Genomic DNA, 26,835 nt, shown 5'->3' on the forward strand with positions numbered 1-26,835 from the left:
GCTCATTGATGGAGGTGGGAAAGGAGACTCATTGATGCCTTGGGGGAGGGAAGGCTCATTGATGGAGGTGGGGAAGGAGACTCATTGATGCATTGGGGAGGGAAGGCTTGTTGATGGAGGTGGGGAAGGAGACTCATTGATGCCTTGTGGAGGGAAGGCTCATTGATGGAGGTAGGGAAGGAGACTCATTGATGCGTTAGGGAGGGAGACTCATTGATAGAGGTGGGGAAGGAGACTCATTGATGCCTGGGGGAGGGAAGGCTCATTGATGGAGGTGGGGAAGGAGACTCATTGATGCGTTGGGGAGGGAAGGCTCATTGATAGAGGTGGGGAAGGAGACTCATTGATGCCTGGGGGAGGGAAGGCTCATTGATGGAGGTGGGGAAGGAGACTCATTGATGCGTTGGGGAGGGAAGGCTCATTTATGGAGGTGGGTAAGGAGACTCATTGATGCGTTGGGGAGGGAGACTCATTGATGGAGGTGAGGGAAGGAGACTCATTGATGCGTTGGGGAGGGAGACTCATTGATGGAGGTGGGGAAGGAGACTCATTGATGCGTTGGGGAGGGAAGGCTCATTGATGGAGGTGGGGAAGGAGACTCATTGATGGTGTTGGGGAGGGAAGGCTCATTGATGGAGGTGGGGAAGGAGACTCATTGATGGTGTTGAGGAGGGAAGGCTCATTGATGGAGGTGGGGAAGGAGACTCTTTGATGCGTTGGGGAGGGAAGGCTCATTGAAGGAGGTGGGGAGGGAGATTCATTGATGCGTTGGGGAGGGAAGGCTCATTGATGGAGGTGGGGAGGAGACTCATTGATGGTGTTGGGGAGGGAAGGCTCATTGATGGAGGTGGGGAAGGAGACTCATTGATGCATTGGGGAGGGAAGGCTCATTGATGGAGGTGGGGAAGGAGACGCATTGATGCGTTGGGGAGGGAAGGCTCATTGATGGAGGTGGAGAGGGAGACTTATTGATGTGTTGGGGAGGGAAGCCTCATTGATGGAGGTGGGGAAGGAGGCTCATTGATGCGTTGGGGAGGGAAGGCTCATTGATGGAGGTGGGGAAGGAGACTCATTGATGGCGTTGGGGAGGGAAGGCTCATTGATGGAGGTGGGGAAAGAGACTCATTGATGCGTTGGGGAGGGAAGGCTCATTCTGCAGCAGTCAGGACCGACCAAAAGTGGTCCAAGGAAGGAAAACCGGAGAATCTGTGTCAGGGTCATGGGCAGTCAAGATTCATTGATGGTGTTGGGGAGGGAAGGCTCATTGATGGAGGTGGGGAAGGAGAATCATTGATGGTGTTGGGGAGGGGAGGCTCATTGATGGAGGTGGGGAAGAAGACTCATTGATGGTGTTGGGGAGGAAAGGCTCATTGATGGAGGTGGGGAAGGAGACTCTTTGATGCGTTGGGGAGGGAAGGCTCATTGAAGGAGGTGGGGAAGGAGACTCATTGATGCGTTGGGAAGGGAAGGCTCATTGATGGAAGTGGGGAAGGAGACTCATTGATGCGTTGGGAAGGGAAGGCTCATTGATGGAAGTGGGGAAGGAGACTCATTGATGTGTTGGGGAGGGAAGGCTCATTATTGGAGGTGGGGAAGGAGACTCATCGATGGCGTTGGGGAGGGAAGGCTCATTGATGGAGGTGGGGAAGGAGACTCATTGATGCGTTGGGGAGGGAAGGCTCATTGATGGAGGTGGGAAAGGAGACTCATTGATGTGTTGGGGAGGGAAGGCTCATTGATGGAGGTGGGGAAGGAGACTCATTGATGCGTTGCGGAGGGAAGGCTCATTGATGGAGGTGGGGAAGGAGAGTCATTGATGTGTTGGGGAGGGAAGGCTCATTATTGGAGGTGGGGAAGGAGACTCATCGATGGCGTTGGGGAGGGAAGGCTCATTGATGGAGGTGGGGAAGGAGACTCATTGATGCGTTGGGGAGGGAAGGCTCATTGATGGAGGTGGGAAAGGAGACTCATTGATGTGTTGGGGAGGGAAGGCTCATTGATGGAGGTGGGGAAGGAGACTCATTGATGCTTTGCGGAGGGAAGGCTCATTGATGGAGGTGGGGAAGGAGACTCATTTATGCCTTGGGGAGGGAAGGCTCGTTGATGGAGGTGGGGAAGGAGACTCATTGATGCGTTGGGGAGGGAAGGCTCGTTGATGGAGGTGGGGAAGGAGACTCATTGATGGCGTTGGGGAGGGAAGGCTCATTGATGGAGGTGGGGAAGGAGACTCATTGATGTGTTGGGGAGGGAAGGCTCGTTGATGGAGGTGGGGAAGGAGACTCATTGATGGCGTTGGGGAGGGAAGGCTCATTGATGGAGGTGGGGAAGGAGACTCATTGATGCAGGTGGGGAAGGAGACTCATTGATGCGTTGGGGAGGGAAGGCTCATTGATGGAGGTGGGGAAGGAGACTCATTTATGCCTTGGGGAGGGAAGGCTCGTTGATGGAGGTGGGGAAGGAGACGCATTGATGCCTTGGGGAGGGAAGGCTCGTTGATGAAGGTGGGGAAGGAGACTCATTGATGCGTTGGGGAGGGAAGGCTCATTGATGGAGGTGGGGAAGGAGACTCATTGATGTGTTGGGGAGGGAAGGCTCGTTGATGGAGGTGGGGAAGGAGACTCATTGATGCGTTGGTGAGGGAAGGCTCATTGATGGAGGTGGGGAAGGAGACTCATTGATGCGTTGGGGAGGGAAGGCTCATTGATGGAGGTGGGGAAGGAGACTCATTTATGCCTTGGGGAGGGAAGGCTCGTTGATGGAGGTGGGGAAGGAGACGCATTGATGCCTTGGGGAGGGAAGGCTCGTTGATGAAGGTGGGGAAGGAGACTCATTGATGCGTTGGGGAGGGAAGGCTCATTGATGGAGGTGGGGAAGGAGACTCATTGATGTGTTGGGGAGGGAAGGCTCGTTGATGGAGGTGGGGAAGGAGACTCATTGATGCGTTGGTGAGGGAAGGCTCATTGATGGAGGTAGGGAAGGAGACACATTGATGGTGTTGGGGAGGGAAGGCTCATTGATGGAGGTGGGGGAAGGAGACTCATTGATGCAATGAAAGAAGGTGGCCAGGACGGATGAATTCAAGAATGGTTTGAGGAACCCAAGTAGTCTGAGGTGTCGACTTGGCCTTCAGATTCTCCAGATCACAAGTTGAACATCGGAGGCTTCACCTCCCAACTTACAGGACTCCAAGGATCAGCTTAGTGCAGATATCACAGCGTACCTTCACACATCTGGTGGAGTCCAGTGATTGGTCGGCCTGTTCTGGTGGTAAAAGGGGACCTACTCAATATTAGGTGGGTGGGCAAAAAGTTATAGCTAATGTCACCCCCCCCCCCCCTATTGGGGACCTCTTTTCACCTGTTGGGGGGTTTTCCCACAGATTATGGATGTTGGGGATATGAAAAACGCTGGAATCTCAGCGCCTCCTGAGGAAGGGGACGCGGATCGCCAAACGCCTCGATTCCTGGCGCTGTATGAATTCCAATGATGGTGGACTGGGGGGGTGCTAGGATGAGGACATGGGGGGGGGGTGCTGAGATGAGGATGGGGGGGGGGCTGAGATGAGGAAGGGGGGGGGTGTAGGAGGGGGTTAGATGAAGATGTGAAGGGAGGAGTGCTGGATATATCATACAGGTGAGGTGGAGGTAGGACGGAGGTGAGGTGGAGGTAGAGAGGTGAGGTGAGGTGAAAGGGTGACGTCGCTCACACCGGAAGTCTCGGTCCGGGAGGCGGGGCCCCGGACTCTGTCAGTCAGGGTTCTCCTATCGCGGTTCCCGCTCTCCCACCGCATCTGAAGCGGCCAATGGGCGCCGAGCGGGTGAGGTCACGGCGTCAGAGGGCGGAGCCCAGTGACGTAAGCGGGGTCGTGTGATGGGAGTCGCTGCAGTGACGTCGCCGCTCTCAGCTGTTCGCTACAATGGCAGCCGGGGAGGCCTGAGCGGAGGAGACCCACCGGTACCGACCGACCGACCCCTCCCCCACCCACCGACAGCTCACCTACCGCACCCTGAACCATCCGACTCCACCCTCCGTGTCCCCCACCCATCCCCCTCCTCCTGTCACTGACTCCCTCCACCCACAATCCACCCCGACCTCCACCTGTCAGTATATCCTCCACCCATCCCCCTCCACCTGTCAGTATATCCTCCACCCATCCCCCTCCACCTGACATTATCTCCTCCACCCATCTCCTTCCACCCATCCCCAGCCCCCACCTGTGTGTCCTCCACCCTTCTCCAGCCTCTAATACCTGTAATATGTCCTCCACACAGCTCCATCCATGTCTGTGAGTCCTCCACCCATTTCCAGCCTCTATCCCTGTGTCCTCCACCCATCTCCAGCCTCCATCTATCTCTAGCCTCTAATACCTGTCACTATGTCCTCTACACATCTCCAGCCTCCATTCCTGTGTCCTCCACCCATCTCCAGTCTCCATCTGTGTGTCCATCACCAGCCTCTAATACCTGTCACTTTGTCCTCCACACAGCTCCATCCCTGTCTGTGTGTCCTTCACCCATCACCAGCCTCTAATACCTGTCACTAGGTCCTCCGCCCATGTCCGTGTGTCCTTCACTCATCTCCAGCCCCCACCTGTGTGTCCTCCACCCGTCTCCAGCCTCTAATACCTGTCCTCCACACAGCTCCATCCATGTCTGTGTGGCCTCCACCCATCTCCAGCCTCCATCTGTGTCTGTGAGTCCTCCACTTATCTCCAGCCTCCATCCCTGTGCCCTCCACTCATCTCCAGCCTTTAATACCTGTCACTATCTCCTCCACCCATCTCAATCCCTGTGTCCTCCACCCATCCCCAGCCTTCATCTGTCCTTCTCCAGCCTTTATCCCTGTGTCCTCCACCCATCTCCAGCCTCTAATACCTGCCATTATGTCCTCCACCCATCTCCAGCCTCCATTCCTGTGTCCTCCACCCATCTCCAGTCTCCGTCTGTGTGTCCATCACCAGCCTCTAATACCTGTCACTTTGTCCTCCACACAGCTCCATCCCTGTCTGTGTGTCCTCCACCCAGCTCCAGCCTCCATCCCTGTGCCCTTCACCTATCTCCAGCCTTCATCTGTGTCTCCTACACCAGTGGTCCTCAACTCCGGTCCTCAGGGCCCACTAACAGGCCAGATTTTCAAGATAACTGAAATACATCCCAGGTGATATTTGCTGCTCAGTGATTGCAGTATTCTAGTCTGCATCTCCCCAAGGTAATACTTAAAATCTGGCCTGTTAGTGGGCCCTGAGGACCGGAGTTGAGGACCACTGTCCTACACCCATCTCCAGTCTCTGTCTGTGTGTCCTCCACTCATCTCCAGCCTCCATCCCTGTGTCCTCCACTCATCTCCAGCCTCCATCCCTGTGCCATCTACCCATCTCCAGCCTCCATCCCTGTGCCATCTACCCATCTCCAGCCTTCATCCTTGTCTGTGTGTCCTCCGCCTGCCTCCAACGGTATCCGGCACCCATCTCCAGTCTCCAATCTGTGTTTGTGTGTCCTCCAGCCTCCATCCCTTTGGCCTCTACCTGTCTCCACACTCCATCCCTTTGGCCTCCAGCCTGCATCCCTGTGGCCTCCCCCCATCTCCAGCCTCCATCCCTGTGGCCTCCCCCCATCTCCAGCCTCCATCCCTGTGGCCTCCCATACAGCTCACTGTGTATATATATATATATATATATATATGTGTATAGTTTCAATCTAGCCTCCATCGATGTCTGTGTCTCCTCCCCCCTCTCAGCCTCCTATATGTCATCCTATACATTCACCCTGATTCTCCTTTAGTCTCTTTCCTGTAGAGCCTCCTTATCCTCTATCTGTCCTGTACAGCCTCTGCTTCCTCTACACATCAGTTCTGTACAGCCTCCTCTTCCTCTATTCAGCTGTCCCGTACAGCCTCCTCTTCCTCTATTCTCCTGTCCCATACAGCCTCCTCTTCCTCTATTCTCCTGTCCCATACAGCCTCCTCTTCCTTTATTCTCCTGTCCCATACAGCCTCCTCTTCCTCTATTCTCCTGTCCCATACAGCCTCCTCTTCCTTTATTCTCCTGTCCCATACAGCCTCCTCTTCCTTTATTCTCCTGTCCCATACAGCCTCCTCTTCCTTTATTCTCCTGTCCCATACAGCCTCCTCTTCCTCTATTCTCCTGTCCCATACAGCCTCCTCTTCCTCTATTCTCCTGTCCCATACAGCCTCCTCTTCCTTTATTCTCCTGTCCCCTACAGCCTCCTCTTCCTCTATTCTCCTGTCCCCTACAGCCTCCTCTTCCTCTATTCTCCTGTCCCCTACAGCCTCCTCTTCCTCTATTCTCCTGTCCCCTACAGCCTCCTCTTCCTCTATTCTCCTGTCCCATACAGCCTCCTCTTCCTCTATTCTCCTGTCCCCTACAGCCTCCTCTTCCTTTATTCTCCTGTCCCGTACAGCCTCCTTTTCCTTTATTCTCCTGTCCCGTACAGCCTCCTCTTCCTCTATTCTCCTGTCCCGTACAGCCTCCTCTTCCTCTATTCTCCTGTCCCGTACAGCCTCCTCTTCCTCTATTCTCCTGTCCCCTACAGCCTCCTCTTCCTTTATTCTCCTGTCCCGTACAGCCTCCTCTTCCTCTATTCTCCTGTCCCGTACAGCCTCCTCTTCCTCTATTCTCCTGTCCCGTACAGCCTCCTCTTCCTCTATTCTCCTGTCCCGTACAGCCTCCTCTTCCTCTATTCTCCTGTCCCGTACAGCCTCCTCTTCCTCTATTCTCCTGTCCCGTACAGCCTCCTCTTCCTCTATTCTCCTGTCCCGTACAGCCTCCTCTTCCTCTATTCTCCTGTCCTGTGCAGCCTCCTCTTCCTTTATTCACCTGTCCTGTGCAGCCTCCTCTTTATCCACCTATCCTGTACAGCCTCCTCTCCCTCTACCCATCTGTCCTGTAATAGCCTCCTCTTCCGATATCCTTCTCTATAGAGCCTCCTCTTCCTCTGTACATGGACCTGTAGGGCCTCCTCATTGTCTGCCTGTCATGTAGGGCCTCCTCTCTTTCTGTCTGTCCTGTAGTGCCTCCTCTTTCTATAGCTACCCAAGCCTGTAGAGCCTCCACTTTCTTAATCTATTCCATCCCTCTATCCATCTGTTCTGTACAGCCTCCTCTTCCTCTGACTGTTTTGTAGAGCCTCTTCTTCCCATAACCCTTCTTCCTATACAGGTTGTATCCGTCTGTCCTGTACATCCTCCTCTTTATTTATCTGTCTGTCCTGTAGATCCTCCTCTCTCTGTTTGTCCAACCTGTAGAGCCCTCCTGTTCCTCTATCCCTCTGTTCTGTAGATACCTATCTATATTTTAGAGCAGTGATGGGGAACCTTGGCACCCCCGATGTTTTTGAACTACATTTCCCATGATGCTCAACTACACTGCAGAGTACAGGAGCATCATGGGAAATGTAGTTCCAAAACATCTGGGGTGCCAAGGTTCCCCATCACTGCTCTAGAGCCTTCTCTTCCTCTATCCATCCTGTAGAGTCTCCACTTCCACCATCCCTTGACCCAGTACAGCCTCCTCTTCCTCTATCCATCTGTCCTGTAGAGCCTCCTCTTCCTCTATCCGTCTGTCCTGTAGACAGTTCTTTTTCCTCTATCCGTCTGTCCTGTAGACGGTTCTTTTTCCCCTATCCGTCTGTCCTGTAGACGGTTCTTTTTCCCCTATCCGTCTGTCCTGTAGACGGTTCTTTTTCCCCTATCCGTCTGTCCTGTAGACAGTTCTTTTTCCTCTATCCGTCTGTCCTGTAGACAGTTCTTTTTCCTCTATCCGTCTGTCCTGTAGACAGTTCTTTTTCCTCTATCCGTCTGTCCTGTAGACGGTTCTTTTTCCTCTATCCGTCTGTCCTGTAGACGGTTCTTTTTCCTCTATCCATCTGTCCTGTAGACGGTTCTTTTTCCTCTATCCGTCTGTCCTGTAGACGGTTCTTTTTCCTCTATCCGTCTGTCCTGTAGACGGTTCTTTTTCCTCTATCCGTCTGTCCTGTAGACGGTTCTTTTTCCTCTATCCGTCTGTCCTGTAGACGGTTCTTTTTCCCCTATCTGTCTGTCCTGTAGACGGTTCTTTTTCCCCTATCCGTCTGTCCTGTAGACTGTTCTTTTTCCCCTATCCGTCTGTCCTGTAGACTGTTCTTTTTCCTCTATCCGTCTGTCCTGTAGAGCCTCCAGTTCCTCTCTCCTTTGACCCAGTGCAGCCTCTTATTTGTCTATCTATCTGTCCTATAGAGCTTCCTCTCCCTCCATCCACCTATCTGCAATGTAAAGTAGAAGAGGTTCAACAAGGAAGAGATGAAAAGAGTAGGCAGTACGATACAGAAAGGACTCCCTCTATCCACCTGCCTTGTACAGCCGCCTCCTCTCCTTTTCTCTGTCCACCTTTAGAACATTCTCTCCTTTTCTCTGTCCACCTTTAGAACATTCTCTCCCACTCTGTCCACCATGTAATCTGTTCCGTGTCCCATTTTTCTCAGATGTTGTTTTTTTCATTCTCTTGCCTTTTTCTGCTTAGGTTATTAAACAGGTCACTGTGTAAATACAGCCATGGCGAGCCCAGTGGTGCGTCAGATTGACAAGCAGTTCCTCGTCTGCAGTATTTGCTTGGAGCGCTATCACATTCCGAAGGTCCTGCCGTGTCTACACACATTCTGTGAGAGGTGAGTGCATGTTTCCATGGATGGTTCCTATTATTTCCTGACTAAATGACATTCTATAGATCTCTGATGGCATGTACCATTTACCTTTTTGGCTAGTATGGATTTATTGATGGATAATTGCACTGGACCTATAGGCAGTGTTCATCGGTTCCTTTATGTGGTCCTTAATCTGAAGACTGGCTCTTTTGGCCAGGGTGGAATGTAAATAATAGCCACTGGTCATAATGTTCTAAGCAGACTTCATTGTATAGGTTTAAGAAGGTTTGAGAAGGAGGCGGATTATATCTTTATGGACGTGTACACCGTGGTGTTGATGGGAAGACACTGATGTCTTCATAGACGTGTACACCATGATGTTGATGGGAAGACACTGATGTCTTCATAGACGTGTACACCATGGTGTTGATGTGAAGACACTGAAGTCTTCATAGACGTGTACACCATGGTGTTGATGGGAAGACACTGATGTCTTCATAGACGTGTACACCATGATGTTGATGGGAAGACACTGATGTCTTCATAGACGTGTACACCATGGTGTTGATGTGAAGACACTGAAGTCTTCATAGACGTGTACACCATGGTGTTGATGGGAAGACACCAATGTCTTCATAGACGTGTACACCGTGGTGTTGATGGGAAGACACTGATGTCTTCATAGACGTGTACACCGTGGTGTTGATGGGAAGACACTGATGTCTTCATAGACGTGTACACGGTGGTGTTGATGGGAAGACACTGATGTCTTCATAGACGTGTACACCATGGTGTTGATGGGAAGACACTGATGTCTTCATAGACGTGCACACTAGGGATGCACCAAAATGAAAATTCTGGACCGAAAATGCAGGATGCCCTTGGCCGAAAACCGAAAATGACTTTTTCTCCCAAATAATTTTAAAATGGATAGAAGAGGGGCATACACCAAAAACAGGCAGCAACGTACACCTGTCGCTGCCACCCTATCACAGTATATGTAGTTACATAGTTAGTGAGGTTGAAAAAAGACATCAGTCCATCCAGTTCAACCTATGATGTGTGTGTGTGTGTTTGCTGTTACCCGTACATTGTATACCCCTGTATGTTGTACATTGTATACCCCTGTATGTTGTACATTGTATACCCCTGTATGTTGTACATTGTATACCCCTGTATGTTGTACATTGTATACCCCTGTATGTTGTGGTCTTTAAGGTGCCCATCTAATAGTTTTTTGAAACTATCGATGCTCCCTGCGGATATCACTGTTTGTGGAAGAGAATTCCACATCCTTACTGCTCTGACAGTAAAGAACCCCTTACGCACTTTAAGGTTAAACTGCCTTTCCTCTAGTTTTAGTGAGTGGCCACGTGTCTTATTGTATCTCCTTTCTCTGAATAGTTTGTTCCTTATGCTCGGGTCACCAGTACAGTATTTGTACATTGATATCATATCCCCCCTCAATCGTCTCTTCTCCAGAGAGAATAAGTTCAGTGCTTGTAGTCTTTCCTCATAGCTGATGTCCTCCATTCCCCTAATTATTTTTGTTGCCCTTCTCTGGACTTTCTCCAGTTCCAGCACATCCTTCCTGAGGACCGGTGCCCAGAACTGGACAGAATACTCCAGATGTGGCCGGACCAGAGTCTTGTAGAGCGGGAGAATAATCTCTTTATTTCTGGAGTGAATCCCCTTTTTTATACATCCCAGTATTCTGTGATGGGTTGGCAAGAGGTTCATTTAATTACCAATGGTATTCGTATTATGCAGCATGAGGAGGTTAATGTATTGCCACTGCTGGCCACTGATGCATTAGTGACCGACCAGTGGCAGTTAATTAACCCCTTTGTGCTGCATTAGTGCAACCAGTATCAGTGCAACCAGTGTTAATTAACACTGATACTGGTTGCACTAATGCAGCACAAAGGGGTTAATTAACTGACACTGGTCGGTCACTAATGCATCAGTGACCAGCAGTGGCAATACATTAACCCTCTCATGCTGCATAATACTAATACCAATGGTAGGCTCGCCTCAGCTCCCCCCCCCCCCCCCGCCTCAGTGCCCCCCCCCGCCTCAGCATCTTTACTGTCAGACACTGCTCCTCCGGTGTCCTTCATTCAAAAGACGCGCCTCTGGCCGGCGGCCCGCCTCCCGGTGATGTCACTACTACTACTACGATCTGTCCATGAATGAACTAACACACCGGGAGGGCGGGCGAGCGGCTGCTAATAGCTATAACTATGTGAGCACTTCACTTCCCTGTCAGAGGAAATACATGCCTGACAGGGAAGTGAAGGTTTACATAGTTACAGCTATTAGCGGCCGCTCGCCCGCCCTCCCGCCAGGTGTGTCAGTTCATTCATACACATCGTAGTAGTAGTAGTGACATCACAGGGAGGCGGGCAGCCGGCCAGAGGCGGGACTTTTCAAACCTGTGCTGCGCCCTCCTCCTTCCTCATGGCGGCCATTAATTTCGGCATGTTTAACCCATTTTCGGCCGAAATGGGATAGGCTCATTTTAGGCCGAAAATTTTGGTGGCCGAAATTTTGGTGCATCCCTAATATACTTGATGTGAAGACACTGATGTCTTCATAGACGTGTACACCATGGTCTTGATCTGAAGTAAGACACTGACATCCTACATAGACGTGTACACCATGGTCTTGATCTGAAGTAAGACACTGATGTCTTCATAGACATGTACACCATGGTGTTGATGGGAAGACACTGATGTCTTCATAGACGTTTACACCATGGTCTTGATGTAAAGTAAATAACAAAAAAGAAGGAGGGCGCTCTATTGTGCACATAAAGAGAATTACTGTGTAGAAATTGGACAAAGATCTGTCTCAGGATGAACCATGAAAGTTTAATGCAGAAATAGACATAAATAATATAAACAGTCTTCCAAACCAGTCCAGTAGTCTCCCGATCTCCTTGGGGTGCTGTTGGGAACCCTGATGGTAAACTGGGGGAATCCAATTGCATCAGGTGTTGCCATATGAAAAAAGGTAATCCCGGATGTCCCAAGTCAGCGGCAAACAGAAGCTTGCAAGTCATCTCCAAAGATCCAGCCCGGCTTCCTGTTGAGCTCCTGATCGTCACTTCCGGTGACGTCACCCACGCGCCATTTCCGGCTACTGCGGAGGACCTGGCCACGGAGTACATATCGGCTCTGGGTCTGTGTAGCGGCCGCACACAGGACCCAGCTAGCCATCCTTCTTTTTTGTTATTGACAGTCTTTGAACATCATCCCGTGTTAAGGATTGGGCAGCCTAGGTGCAATTGATTATAATCAAACCATAGCCATAGTATAACAACATCTGGGTTTATGACCAAGCAGGAATCTGTATTAAGGACTAGCGCCTAAAATTTTTTTGTGTTTATTGATGTGAAGACACTGACATCTACATAGACGTGTACACCATGGTCTTGATGTCAAGTAAGACACTGATGTCTTCATAGACGTGTACACCATGGTGTTGATGTGAAGTAAGACACTGATGTCTTCGTAGACGTGTACACCATGGTGTTGATGTGAAGTAAGACACTGATGTCTTCATAGACGTGTACACCATGGTGTTGATGGGAAGACACTGATGTCTTCATAGACGTGTACACCATGGTGTTGATGTGAAGACACTGATGCCTTCATAGACGTGTACACCATGGTCTTGATCTGAAGTAAGACACTGATGTCTTCATAGACGTGTACACCATGGTCTTGATCTGAAGTAAGACACTGATGTCTTCATAGACATCATGGTGTTGATGTGAAGACACTGATGTCTTCATAGACGTGTACACCATGGTGTTGATGTGAAGTAAGACACTGATGTCTTCATAGACGTGTACACCATGGTCTTGATGTGAAGTAAGACACTGATGTCTTCATAGACGTGTACACCATGGTGTTGATGTGAAGTAAGACACTGATGTCTTCATAGACGTGTACACCATGGTCTTGATCTGAAGTAAGACACTGATGTCTTCATAGACATGTACACCATGGTGTTGATGGGAAGACACTGATGTCTTCATAGACGTGTACACCATGGTGTTGATGTGAAGTAAAACACTGATGTCTTCATAGACGTGTACACCATGGTGTTGATGTGAGTTAAAACACTGATGTCTTCATAGACATTTACACTAGGGATGCACCGAAATAAAAATTCTGGGCCGAAACCGAAAATGCAGGATGCCCTTGGCCGAAAACCGAAAATGACTTTTTCCCCCAAATAATTTTAAAATAGATATAAGAGGGGCATACACCAAAAACAGGCAGCGACGTACACCTGTCGCTGCCACCCTATCACAGTACTGTGATGGGTTGGCAAGAGGTTAATTTAATTACCAATGGTATTTGTATTATGCAGCATGAGAGGGTTAATGTATTGTCACTGCTGGTCACTGATGCATTAGTGACCGACCAGTGGCAGTTAATTAGCCCCTTTGTGCTGCATTAGTGCAACCAGTATCAGTGCAACCAGTGTTAATTAACACTGATACTGGTTGCACTAATGCAGCACAAAGGGGTTAATTAACTGCCACTGGTCGGTCACTAATGCATCAGTGACCAGCAGTGGCAATACATTAACCCTCTCATGCTGCATAATACCAATGGTAAGCTCGCCTCAGCTCCCCCCCCGCCTCAGTGTCCTTACTGTCAGACACTCTGCTCCTCCGGTGTCCTTCATTCGAAAGACGCGCCTCTGGCCGGCGGCCCGCCTCCCGGTGATGTCACTACTACTACGATCTGTCCATGAATGAACTAACACACCGGGCGGCAGGGCGAGCGGCTGCTAATGGCTATAACTATGTGAGCTTCACTTCCCTGTCAGAGGAGATACATGCCTGACAGTGAAGTGAAGCGCTCACATAGTTATGGTTATTAGCGGCCGCTCGCCCGCCCTCCCGCCCGGTGTGTCAGTTCATTCATGCACATCGTAGTAGTAGTGACATCACAGGGAGGCGGGCGGCCGGCCAGAGGCGGGACTTTTCAAACCTGCGCTGCGCCCTCCTCCTTCCTCACGGCGGCCATTCATTTCGGCATGTTTAACCCATTTTCGGCTGAAATGGGATAGGCTCATTTTCGGCCGAAAACTTCGGTGACCGAAATTTCGGTGCATCCCTAGTTTACACCATGGTGTTGATGTGAAGACACTGATGCCTTCATAGACGTGTACACCATGGTGTTGATGTGAAGTAAGACACTGATGTCTTCATAGACATGTTGTCACGATCAGGGGTCAGGCTCGAAGACCAGTTGCTATAGCAGTAGTGGGACTATTACTGACCAGCAGGATAAGTATACAGGCAATCACCCTTGCGGATCACTCAGGCTCAACTGCGGTGCAGAGTCTTAGATACTAACTGCTGTTTACGAGAGCTCCTGATAGTGGAGATGGATTTTGCTGCATGTTAGCACCAGGTCGTGGTCCTCAGGTGAGCAAGCTGGGGGTCCAGTAGCGGATAAGGCAGGTAAGGATCAAACCGAAGTGTAGTCGGTAACGGCCCAAAGGTCAGTAACAAGTATTTGCAAGTTGGGATTAGGTGGAAGCATAGTCGAGGAACAATCTAAGGGTTGATAACGAGTGGTAGCAAAATATGGACGGCAGCAGGGAAGACAGGAGTGAGATACTGGCTGGAGAGATTACAATAATCTGGCAAACAGGAAGTGCAGAGACATGGCTTAAATCCTTCAGGTCTGTGACCTTTCTTGTTGACCAGAATACTCTTGCCTGTACTGTGTCCACAAGGAAACCCAGATATTGCAGACTCTGGATCGGCTGTAATGCTGGCTTTGCCAAGTTCAGCATCCAACCCAGATATTCTAGGAACTGTACTATCTGGAGGACGTTTTGGCTTGGAGCCGAAGCAGATCGATCTATAAGTAATAGATCATCCAGATATCCTATTACAGATATCCCTCGGGACCTTAGAACAGCCAATACTGGAGCTAGGAACACTCTTGGAGCCATGGCTAACGCGAAGGGCAGGGCCACAAATTGAAAATGACGGTTTTCTACTGCAAAGCGTAGAAATCCTTGAACATAGGCATGTGAAGATATGTATCCTTAATGTCTATGGATGCTAGAAACTCCTCTCCCTGCAGGGAGGCTATGACTGAACGAATTGACTCCATACGGAAAGTACGAACGTTCAGAAACTGGTTTTCAGCTTTGAGATCCTGAATAGGTCTCCCATTCCCGTTTGGTTTGGGGTTTATGAACAGGTTTGAGCAAAAACCCCTGAACCTTTCGTTCTCTGGAACCTCCATTATCACTCTTTGGGCCCTCAGCTGGTCCAACGCCAGAAAGAGAGATCTTCTTTTTTTGTGCGCGAGCTAACAGTGACGGGGGCGGCTAATTTTTTTTTTTTTCCTGTTTAATTTTTTTTTTTTTTTTTTAATTTTATTACAGGTTTTTAAAAAAAAAATAAAAAATCTGATCACTTTTATTGCTGTCACAAGCAATGTAAACATCCCTTGTGACACCAATATGTAGTGACAGGTACTCTTTATGGAGGGATCGAGGGTCTAAAAGACCCCAAACCCCTCCACTACACTTCCCTGTATGCAAAACGCCGAAAATAGCGTTTTTGCATACAGCCGTTTTTTAAATTTGCCGCCTTTTGCAGCACACTAACCCGGAAGTGACGTCATGGACGCCGCCTCCGGGTTACGTCATCGGAGACCCGATCAAAGGCGTTTCCGGCTTTGATCGGGACTCCATCCAGCCGGCGGACGCGCCAGCTGGGTGCTCGGGGCTCCTGGTGGGACGGGTAACGATTGAGCGGCTCCTGAGCCGCATCGGTCGTTACCAAACCACGGTACCCCCTCAAAGTCTGCCGACGTAGATCTACGTCAGTTTGCGGTAAGTGGTTAACCGAAGAAATGGCAGCATTCACAGTGGGTATATTCCATTCCTTAGTAAACATTTTCTCCATAGGATACAATAGAGAAAACCTTTTAGGAGGAACAAAAAATCTTATCAGGATGATCCCAATCATTATTAGTTACTTTTCTCCAAGAGTGGATGTATGGGAAACGTCCGAGGACTATGAGGAGGGCACAATGAGCCTAGAGATGAAAAGAGACTTCAGCTGTCTCCAAGGGAGGAAATTTGTGTCCAGACCATTTCAGTAAGAGACTGAACTAACAATCTCTGGGTTTAAGAGGCTGATGAAGACTCCTCTGACCCTGACTCCCCAGAAGTGGAAACCTCAGCTTGACCTTCCATAGGGTCACCATCAGCTACTTCTTCCACATCCTCTGCCCAATCCTGAACTGATTCAGGGGGTGGCTCAGGTGAGAGGGATCTGTCACATTTCCTCTCCCCTTGAGATGCTGAAATCATGCCAGATACCTTACCCTCAAGGCTGGCTAATGCCAATGGCAAGTCGTCCTTAGTGACGTAGGTTATGGCAGAAGCACCTGGAGTAGCTACTGTGCCTGACAACTGTAATGGCTCAGATTGGCTAGCTGCCTCTGGCTCTTCAGGGGGAGTAGACACAGAGGAAATATGGCTAGGACCTTCAAGGCCTGATGGTGGCATCGTAGTTTCCCTTTTAACTGTGCCCTCCCCAGGCCTCTTTCGGGTGGACATTGATTTATAGCAAGACAAATTTGAGGTACTAACTTCAGTGTACTCAAGGCTTGTGCCAAGCTTATACAGCGTCGCACACACAGCACTGATTATCCCAAGGCTACAGGACCTGTTTGTGCCAGTAACATACACCCATAGTGACTCGTGCAATCCAGCTGCTGCTGCTGCTCTGTGTCCCCTTCAGCCTCTGACCGGGGCTAGCGTCTTCAAAAAAGTGTTCGACTTTGTGTTTTTTTTTTTTTTTTTTTTTTTAGGTCTAGTTTTTTCATGCAAATGTTTAGCCACTGTGTTGGTGTTGAATTGTGCGGTGCCTTGAAAAAGTATTTATACTAGTGATCGACTGATATTGTTTTTTTACCACCGATACCAATATTTTGGTCATCGGGTATCGGTATCGGCCGATATCTGCCGATAATTTCGAACATTACATTAATGTCTACAGGTACTGTGGTGGAGGGATCTGGGGGTCTAAAAGACGCCAAACCCCTCCTCGGCACTTAAGTATTCAAAACGCCAAGTTTGGCTGTTTTGAATGCTGTACGTTTTTTTTAATTCGGCGCCGCCAGTACCCGGAAGTGATTTCATGTCATGACATCACTTCCGGGCACGCGGCGGCGCCGAATTCAAAGAGATGGAGACCAGGTCAGACGGCGGCGGTGAAGGTAGGGTTCCCGGGTCTTCCGGTGGGATGGGAGACCCGGGCGAGCCACCGAAGGCGGCGGGGGGGGGGGGGGGACGTCCCCTCCCGCTCCTTGGAATGACAGCTGAGCGGCTTCTCAGCCACATCGGTTGTCATTACAAGACAGCCGACCGTCGGCTATGGACACCGGTACCGGGGTGATGCCTCTAGCTGCAGACATCACTCCGGTACAGCACTTTCCCTAAATATCGGCAATATCGGTAAAAAAAAGGCCGATTCCGATATTTTAGGGAAAGTCCATATCGGTCCTCGCTAGATCGGCTTTGACGATAATCAATCGATCTCTAATATATACCCCTTGAAATTTCCCACATTTTTTCATGTTACAACCAAAAATGTAAATGTATTTTATTGGGATTTTATGTGATCGACCGACACAATGTGGCACATAATTGGGAAGTGGATGGAAAATGATAAATGGTTATAAAATGTTTTACGAATAAATATGTGAAAACTGTGGGGGGAGCATTTGTATTCACCCCCCTGAGTCAATACTTTGTAGAACCGCCTTTCCCTGCAATTACAGCTGCGAGTCTTTTTGGGGATGTCTCTACCAGCTTTGCACATCTAGAGAGTGAAATGTTTGCCCATTCTTCTTTGCAAAATATCTCAAGCTCTGTCAGATTGGATGGAGAGCGTCTGTGAACAGCAAGTCTTATCACAGATTCTCAATGTGATTTAGGTCTGGACTGTGACTGTGACTGGGTCATTTGATCTAAACCATTCCATTGTAGCTCTGGTTGTATGTTTAGGGTCGTTGTCCTGCTGGAAGGTGAACCTCTGACCCAGTCTCAAGTCTTTTGAAAACTCTACAGGTTTTTTTTTCTAAGATTGCCCTGTATTTGGCTCCATCCATCTTCCCATCAACTCTGACCAGCTTCCCTGTCCCTGCTGAAGAAAAGCATCCCCACAACATGATGATGCCACCACCATGTTTCACGGTGGGGATGGGGTGTTCAGAGTGATGTGCAGTGTTTTCTGCCACACATAGCTTTTTGCTTTTAGGCCTAAAAGTTCAATTCAGATGGGCTCATCTGACCAGAGTATCTTCTTCCACATGTTTGCTGTGTCCCCCACATGGCTTCTCGTAAACTGCAATTGGGACTTCCTATGGCTTTCTTTCACCAATGGCTTTCTTCTTGTCACTCTTCCATAAAGGGCAGATTTGTGGAGTGGACGACTAATAGTTGTTCTGTGGACAGATTCTCCCACCTGAGTTGTGGATCTCTGCAGCTCTTCCAGAGTTACCATGGGCCTCTTGGCTGCTTCTCTGATGAATGCTCTCCTTGCCCGGCCGGTCAGTTTAGGTGGACGGCCATGTCTTGGTAGGTTTGCAGTTGTGCCATACTCTTTCCATTTTCAGATGATGGATTGAACAGCGCTCCGTGAGATGTTCAAAGCTTGGGATATTTTTGTTATATCCTAACCCTGCTTTAAACTTCTTCTCCACAACTTTATCCCTGACCTGTCTGCTGTGTTCCTTGGCCTGTACGATGCTGCACGTTCACCAACACGTACACACGTTCCGATAATCGTATGATAAAACTCGCTTTCGACCTGATCGCACGATAATCTGATCGTCAGTACACAGCTTTCGACAGCCGATCACGACAGTTTGTCCAACAACATCTGAAGGGACAAACAGGAAAAATTCTGTCGTACGATAGCCCTGCGAACGACAATCGTTTCATCAGTACGCTATGCGTTCGCTAAAAATCGATCAACGAAGACCGCGCATGATCAGAAACACTAAAATAGCACGGAAAAAGCCTGGCTGCCATTGTTTTTGTTTTGCACCATCTGATACGTAGCTACGCAACCAGGAAGCTTTTCCCGAAACGTACGACAAAAATCATACGTTTTTTACGCATTGTTGAATTCGATATTAGTATCATGCAACAAAATGCGAACGATTATCTGAACGTGTGTACGAGGCTTAAGGTTCTTTAACCCCCTCCCATCCGCGCTACAGCCTATATACGGCTGCAGCGTGGACTCGAATTTTCGGGAGGCCGTTTTTAAACGGCCTCCAGTGACACGCCCCCCCCGCGCGCTCCGATCACACTGCAGTGTGAGGAAGAAGGGGGAGCCGACAGCCGCTGGGGACACAGACAAATGTAATCAGGGCACTGATCACCAGTGCCCTGATTACTGAAGGTAAAAAAACCACACACCTTGCCCCCCCATCAGTGCCCACAGTGCCCGCCATCAGTGCCCCCATCAATGCCCACAATCAGTGCCCATAGTGCTGCCAGTCAGTGCCCATCAGTGCCTGCTCTTCTAGGCACTGATGAGCACTGACTGGCAGCACTATGGGCACTGAGTGTGGGCACTGATGGTGCCACCCGTCAGTGTCCATCAGTGCCACCCGTCAGTGTCCATCAGTGCCGCCTATCAGTGCCCATCAGTGCCGCCCGTCAGTGCCACCTCTCAGTGCCCAGCAGTGCCACCTCTCAGTGCCCAGCAGTGCCGCCTATCAATGCCGCTCATCAGTGCGGCATATTAGTACCTCCTCATCAGTGCCCATAAGTGCCACCTCATCAGTGCCCATAAGTGCCACCTCATCAGTGCCCATAAGTGCCACCTCATCAGTGCCCATAAGTGCAGCCTATCAGTGCCGCCTCATCAGTGAGGGAGAAAAATTTATTTTCAAAATTTACTCGCAGAAAATAAGAAAAACTTTTTTTTTTTTTTTTTTTTTTCAAAATTTTCTGTCTTTTTTTTTTTCTTTTTTTTTTTTTTTGTAAAAAATAAAAAAACCAGAGATGATTAAATACCACCAAAAGAAAGCTCTATTTGTGTGAAAAAAATGATAAAAATTTCATATGGGTACAGTGTAGCATGACCGTGCAATTGTCATTCAAAGTGTGACAGCGCTGAAAGCTGAAAATTGGCCTGGATGGGAAGGGTGTTTAAGTGCACAGAAGGCAAGTGGTTAACAAACTTCTGAGGACTTCACAGAACAGCTGTATAATATGCTGAGATTAAATTACACACAGGTGGACTCTATTTACTAATTAGGCGACTTCTGAAGGCAATTGGTTCCACTAGAATTTAGTTAGGGAAATCAGAGTAAAGGGGGTGAATACAAATGCAACCACACTTTTCAGATAATTATTCGTAAAATATTCTTTAAAGCATTTATCATTTTCCTTCCATTTTACAATTATGTGCCACTTTGTGTCGGTCTATCACATAAAACCCCAAAAAATACATTTATGTTTTTGGTTGTAACATGGTAAAATGTGGAAAACTATAAGGGGTATGAATACTTTTTCAAGGCACTGTAGATATGCACTTTTTTTTAAGGGGAGGTTAGAGTTCTACTTTAAACAGGAAGCCACGTGTAGGCCACTGCTGAAGTTCTGTCATTCATATAACTTGAGAAACTCTCCAAACTATGAGGAACTCTGTAAACTATGAGGAACTACTATAGCATGCTCCCCCCCCCCCCCCCCCCCAAACACAGGAAGTTACTAAGGGAAGTTCAGACAATGAGGGACATTTATAGATACCGACACAGGAGGATCATCTCCAGACTTCCCTTTTCTAGACTTTTACTTCTCATGAGTATTTGTGTGTCACAAGTACAATTTGTACCCCTGCGATATATACAGACTCTGCACAGTACTACTTCTCTTGTCCTGTATGCTGGGAGTAATTCTCAGTATCTCTTCTTATTCTGTATGTATGGACTCTGCACAGTACTACTTCTCCTGTCATGTATGTCGGGTGTAATTCTCAGTATCTGTTCTTATTCTGTATGTATGGACTCTGCACAGTACCACTTCTCTTGTCCTGTATGCCCGGGAGTAATTCTCAGTATCTGTTCCTATTCTGTATGTATGGATTCTGCACAGTACAGTAATACATTGGTTTGAGAGTAACCTGGTTTATGAACGTTTTGAAAGACGAACAACGTGTTACATTTTGCCTTAATATATACAGTGCCTTGCGAAAGTATTCGGCCCCCTTGAACTTTTCGACCTTTTGCCACATTTCAGGCTTCAAACCTAAAGATATAAAACTGTAATTTTTTGTGAAAAATCAACAAGTGGGACACAATCATGAAGTGGAACGAAATTTATTGGATATTTCAAACTTTTTTTAACAAATAAAAAACTGAAAAATTGGGCGTGCAAAATTATTCAGCCCCCTTAAGTTAATACTTTGTAGCGCCACCTTTTGCTGCGATTACAGCTGTAAGTCGCTTGGGGTATGTCTCTATCAGTTTTGCACATCGAGAGACTGAAATTTTTACCCATTCCTCCTCGCAAAACAGCTCGAGCTCAGTGAGGTTGGATGGAGAGCGTTTGTGAACAGCAGTTTTCAGTTCTTTCCACAGATTCTAGATTGGATTCAGGTCTGGACTTTGACTTGGCCATTCTAACACCTGGATATGTTTATTTGTGAACCATTCCACTGTAGATTTTGCTTTATGTTTTGGATCATTGTCTTGTTGGAAGACAAACCTCCGTCCCAGTCTCAGGTCTTTTGCAGACTCCATCAGGTTTTCTTCCAGAATGGTCCTGTATTTGGCTTCATCCATCTTCCCATCAATTTTAACCATCTTCCCTGTCCCTGCTGAAGAAAAGCAGGCCCAAACCATGACGCTGCCACCACCATGTTTGACAGTGGGGATGGTGTGTTCAGGGTGATGAGCTGTGTTGCTTTTACGCCAAACATAACGTTTTGCATTGTTGCCAAAAAGTTCGATTTTGGTTCCATCTGACCAGAGCCCCTTCTTCCACATGTTTGGTGTCTCCCAGGTGGCTTGTGGCAAACTTTAAATGACACTGTTTATGGATATCTTTAAGAAATGGCTTTCTTCTTGCCACTCTTCCATAAAGGTCAGATTTGTGCAGTATACGACTGATTGTTGTCCTATGGACAGAGTCTCCCACCTCAGCTGTAGATCTCTGCAGTTCATCCAGAGTGATCATGGGCCTCTTGGCTGCATCTCTGATCAGTCTTCTCCTTGTATGAGCTGAAAGTTTAGAGGGACGGCCAGGTCTTCGTAGATTTGCAGTGGTCTGATACTCCTTCCATTTCAATATTATCACTTGCACAGTGCTCCTTGGGATGTTTAAAGCTTGGGAAATCTTTTAGTATCCAAATCCGGCTTTAAACTTCTCCACAACAGTATCTCGGACCTGCCTGGTGTGTTCCTTGTTCTTCATGATGCTCTCTGCGCTTTAAACGGACCTCTGAGACTATCACAGTGCAGGTGCATTTATACGGAGACTTGATTACACACAGGTGGATTCTATTTATCATCATTAGTCATTTAGGTCAACATTGGATCATTCAGAGATCCTCACTGAACTTCTGGAGAGAGTTTGCTGCACTGAAAGTAAAGGGGCTGAATAATTTTGCACGCCCAATTTTTAAGTTTTTTATTTGTTAAAAAAGTTTGAAATATCCAATAAATTTCGTTCCACTTCATGATTGTGTCCCACTTGTTGATTCTTCACAAAAAATTACAGTTTTATATCTTTATGTTTGAAGCCTAAAATGTGGCAAAAGGTCGCAAAGTTCAAGGGGGCCGAATACTTTCGTAAAGGCACTGTATGAGCAGTATTAGACTCACATTGTTAAAGTGGTGTAGTACAGTATAAGCATGCCATTCCCTTTGTTGTATAACATTGTGTGCCTGTACTGTATATAAAACATGCTGATTTCTACTGTATCAGAGTGTCTCCCGGGGCTCCTGTGACTCCTCGTCTCTCTGCTCTCCCCCGCGGGTGGGGCCGATCACTCCTGCTAACGTCATCCGGGGAGGAGGGCAGAAGAGAATCAGAGAGCCGAGAAGTCACGTGAGCGCCGGGAGACGCTCTGATACAGTGGAAATTAGCATCTTTTATATACAGTACAGGCACGGGCACAAAATGTTATTTAACCGCTTCCGGACCGCCCGCCGCAGATATACTGCAGCAGGCAGCCCCTCCTGCGCGAACCGACGTAGGGCTAAAAGCTGCACAGCACCACTTCTTTAGTTATGTTTGGGGGAAATTCCTAATATCCCTTTTTATTGATCCACTGACTAGGTTTACCTCTATTGTTTTACTTGTTGTGTTAGAGTGTTGGGCTCCTTTCTGTACGCTCTCCTTATTCTCTTGTTTGGTTCTGCAGGTGCCTGCAGAGCTACATCCCGCCGCAGAGCCTGACCCTTTCCTGCCCAGTATGCCGCCAGACCTCCATCCTCCCAGAACGGGGGGTGTCCGCCCTGCAGAACAACTTCTTCATCACAAACCTCATGGAGGTTCTCCAACGCAGCCCGGAGAGCGGCGGCCGCCAGGAGCAAAGCGTGCTTCCAGGAGAGGGACACCCCTCTGGTACCCCGCTTTCCTGCCCCAACCACCAGGGCAAGGTAGGTGCAGCACCCTCTGCAGATCTAATGTAGAAAAGCTTTCTCTCTCCCCCCCCCCCCCCCCCCGTCGGTCACTGAGTCTGTTCTCTGTCCTCTTGCAGACCATGGAGTATTACTGCGGACCCTGCGAGACCGCCATGTGTGTAGAATGCACGGAGGGAGAACACAGAGAGCATTGCACCGTCCCGCTGAAAGACGTTCTAGAGCAGCACAAAGCGTCACTCCGCAGCCAGCTGGACAACATCAAGGGCAGGTAATGGCGAAGGGGGCTCAGGTCATCTCTTTGGTGGGCTGTGTCTGAGGTAGATCCACCATGATTGGAGGCAGCAGGATCTGTCTCATAAACATATTTTCTCTTACGTCCTCTGACAGTCGCCGCCCACTCATACAGTCTTCACTACTGGGTATTGGTCTTATCCACAGGAGTAAGCTAGGCAGAAGATTTTGTTACAAAAACACAAAAATTCAGCTCTGAGGAAGGGGGCCTGACCCCCGAAACGCGTTAGCGGTCCTGACTGAAGGACGTGTCCCAGTTCACACATGGTGGATTCTTGTAACATGTTTTTATCTCTACGTCTGTGAGTATGCATTTGGCATTTTTTATTAAACAATTTGCAAATTGACCACGGGTAATGCACTAGGTGTTTGCGCCTCCTCTTTCTTTCTTTTCTAGAAGATTTTGTTAGCAAACATTCACAAAACCTTGTATAGACACACCTACTGGGGGCTGTCCCTCTGGTCCAATACCCCACTGCTAGCAGCATTCCCAATTCAGTTTGGTAGCAAGCAGTATATAGGTCCATGAACTCCTAAAGAGGGGTGGGGGGAGGCGACTGTAAGATGACTCAGAGAAAAGAATTTTACGGTAAGTTCTTACAAAAATTTGATTTTCTCTGACAGTTGCCGCCCACTCATACAGTCTTCACTACTGGGATGTCCACTCCTGTGGATAAGACCAATACCCAGTAGTGAAGACTGTATGAGTGGGCGGCGACTGTCAGAGAAAATAATTTTACGGTAAGTTCTTACAAAAATTCTATTTTCTCTTACGTCCTCTGACAGTCGCCGCCCACTCATACAGTCTTCACTACTGGGATGTCCACTCCTGTGGATATGTCCACTCTCTCTGGTCCAATACCCCCCTGCTAGCAGCATTCCCAATTCAGTTTGGTAGCAAGCAGTAGATAGTCCGTGAACCCCAAAAGAGGTGTGGGGGCGGCGACTGTCAGAGGACTCAGAGAAAATAATTTTACGGTAAGTTCTTACAAAAATTCTATTTTCTCTTACCTCCTCTGACAGTCGCCGCCCACTCATAGTCTTCACTACTGGGTATTGGTCTTATCCACAGGCGTAAGCTAGGCAGAAGATTTTGTTAGCAAACATTCACAAAACCTTTGTATAGACACACCTACAGGGGGCTGTCCCTCTGGTCCAATACCCCCCCTGCTAGCAGCATCCCCAATTCAGTTTGGTAGCAAGCAGTATATAGGTCCATGAACCCCAAAAGAGGGGTGGGGGCGGCGACTGTCAGAGGACTCAGAGAAAATAATTTTACGGTAAGTTCTTACAAAAATTCTATTATTTACAGAACGGCCTGTTGCTTCAGTGACAAGTCTCTGGAGTGATCTTATGTGGTCACTGACTGCATTTACCAAGACCCAGGTTCTATTTGTACCAAATGCAATAGGCTGCACTAGGCGACTTTGCTCAGCCCAGTCCCAATGCACGGACAAGACAAATTGCCTTACGTCCTATTTGTTCAGTTCACACCACTTCACTGTCAAGTACTTACCAGTCCATGGAGTCCAGCGCTGTCATGGCTTAGCTGTTGTCATAGCTGTAGGTCCCTAGTGCCACCATCTTTGATTTGGGTACTACCTGCGACGACTTGATGAATCCCAGACAGCCTCCCACTGTGCTTGCATGAGCAGTGAGACTGGTCCTACAGCAGGAGGAGGTACCTATCAAAAAAGGTACGTGCTACCTGAAAAAAAAAATGGCAGTCAGGAAGTAGGGCATAATCAGCAACAGGGACACAGATGGAAATAAAAATCTGACAGGGGTTCTAGCTTCTACGCTACTAAAAAAGCGTTTTTATGCTGATCTTCTCTCACCTCCTGACTGGTGAAACGTTATCAACAGGACAGGACTTGAGGGAAAATCTCATTAATAAAGCGCTGGATAGCAGTAAAAACCATACAGGGGTTCTAATCCTTACCCACTCCATCGAAACTGAAAAGAAAAAAAAAAGTTTTGACTGGACCTACACTTTAGGGCTCTTTCACACGGTCCGCCTCCGTAGGCGGATCCGTGCTGCTCAGCGAGGATCGATCCGCCGATTCCCGCTGAGCCGGCGGATGACAGCGCCGTCTCCGCTTGCAGTGCGGAGAGGGAGGTGTCACAGCCCCCGCTGCTCTCTATGGGGGATCGGATGAGAGCGGACCACCTGTCCGCTCTCATCCGATCCCTGAACGGATGGAAAAATAGGGTTTCCATCCGTCCGGATTTCACGGACAGGATCGGATGCGGATGGCAACGGGTGTCAGCGGAGGTGTCTCCGCTGACATCCGCTGCCCCATAGAGCTGCATAGAGGATCCGATCAGATCCGCCTAAAAAACTGACAGGCGGATCTGATCGGACCGCCCGTGTGAAAGAGCCCTTAATGTCCTAATTCAAGTTTCAGCATCGTGTGCATGATAATTCTGTAAAAACTGGAATGACACGGGCTCCTTTTTTTTTTTTTTTTTTTTTTTTTTAATATCTTTAATTTATTTTCTACAATACATATACCGTATTTTTCGGACCATAAGGCGCACCGGATTATAAGGCGCAGTATCAGTTAACAGTACATTTTTAAACTATTTTCATATATAAGGCGCACTGGAATATAAGGCGCACTTTTTTTGTGCAACGTTGATCCGCACGGGGTTTACTGGCAGGTCCTCGATTTGCAAACGTTTTTCATGGACTGGCGTAGCCTTTAAACGCAGCCTAAAAAGAATCAAAACACTAAAAAAAATACAGGGAAAAATCACTCACTTTTATTAAACTTTTAACCACTTTACCACCGGAGGATTTTGCTGTCTTACGTCCAGGCCACTTTTTGCGATTCAGCGCTGCGTGACTTTAACGGACAATTGCGCGGTCGTGCGACGCTGTACCTAAACTAATTTGATGTCCTTTTTTTTCCCACAAACAGAGCTTTCTTTTGGTGGTATTTGATCACCTGTGCGATTTTTACTTTTGGCGCTATAATATATAACAAAAATAGCGTTTATTTTAAAAAAAATAACAATATTTTTAACATTTTTTTTATATGAAATTCCCCAAAAAAATGTAAAAATCAACATTTTTTTAACATTTTCGGCCAATTTGTTTTCTGCTACATATGTTTGGTAAAAAAAATCGCAAAAAGCGTATTTTGATTGGTTTGCGCAAAAGTTATCGCGTTTACTAACAAAGGGAAATATTTCTGTCATTTTTGTTTTGTTTTTCTTTGTTTTTTAACGAGTAA

At 48.1% G+C, this 26,835-nt stretch overlaps 1 protein-coding gene across 1 annotated transcript in view; it reads left to right on the forward strand.

Moving 5' to 3' along the window:
• Nucleotides 1–3,848: 3,848 nt before the first annotated feature.
• TRIM3 (tripartite motif containing 3) overlaps nt 3,849–26,835 on the forward strand; it is a 54,048-nt gene continuing 31,061 nt past the window's right edge. Inside the window, exons 1-4 of the mRNA XM_082248516.1 lie at nt 3,849–3,954; nt 8,516–8,660; nt 23,083–23,320; nt 23,422–23,573. Coding sequence (XP_082104642.1) covers nt 8,548–8,660; nt 23,083–23,320; nt 23,422–23,573 — 503 coding nt within the window. The 5' untranslated portion in view covers nt 3,849–3,954; nt 8,516–8,547. The remainder of the gene's footprint in view (nt 3,955–8,515; nt 8,661–23,082; nt 23,321–23,421; nt 23,574–26,835) is intronic.

The sequence above is a fragment of the Pelophylax lessonae genome (assembly GCF_965119305.1).
Source record: "Pelophylax lessonae genome assembly, chromosome: 2".
Taxonomy (NCBI): Eukaryota; Metazoa; Chordata; class Amphibia; order Anura; family Ranidae; genus Pelophylax; species Pelophylax lessonae.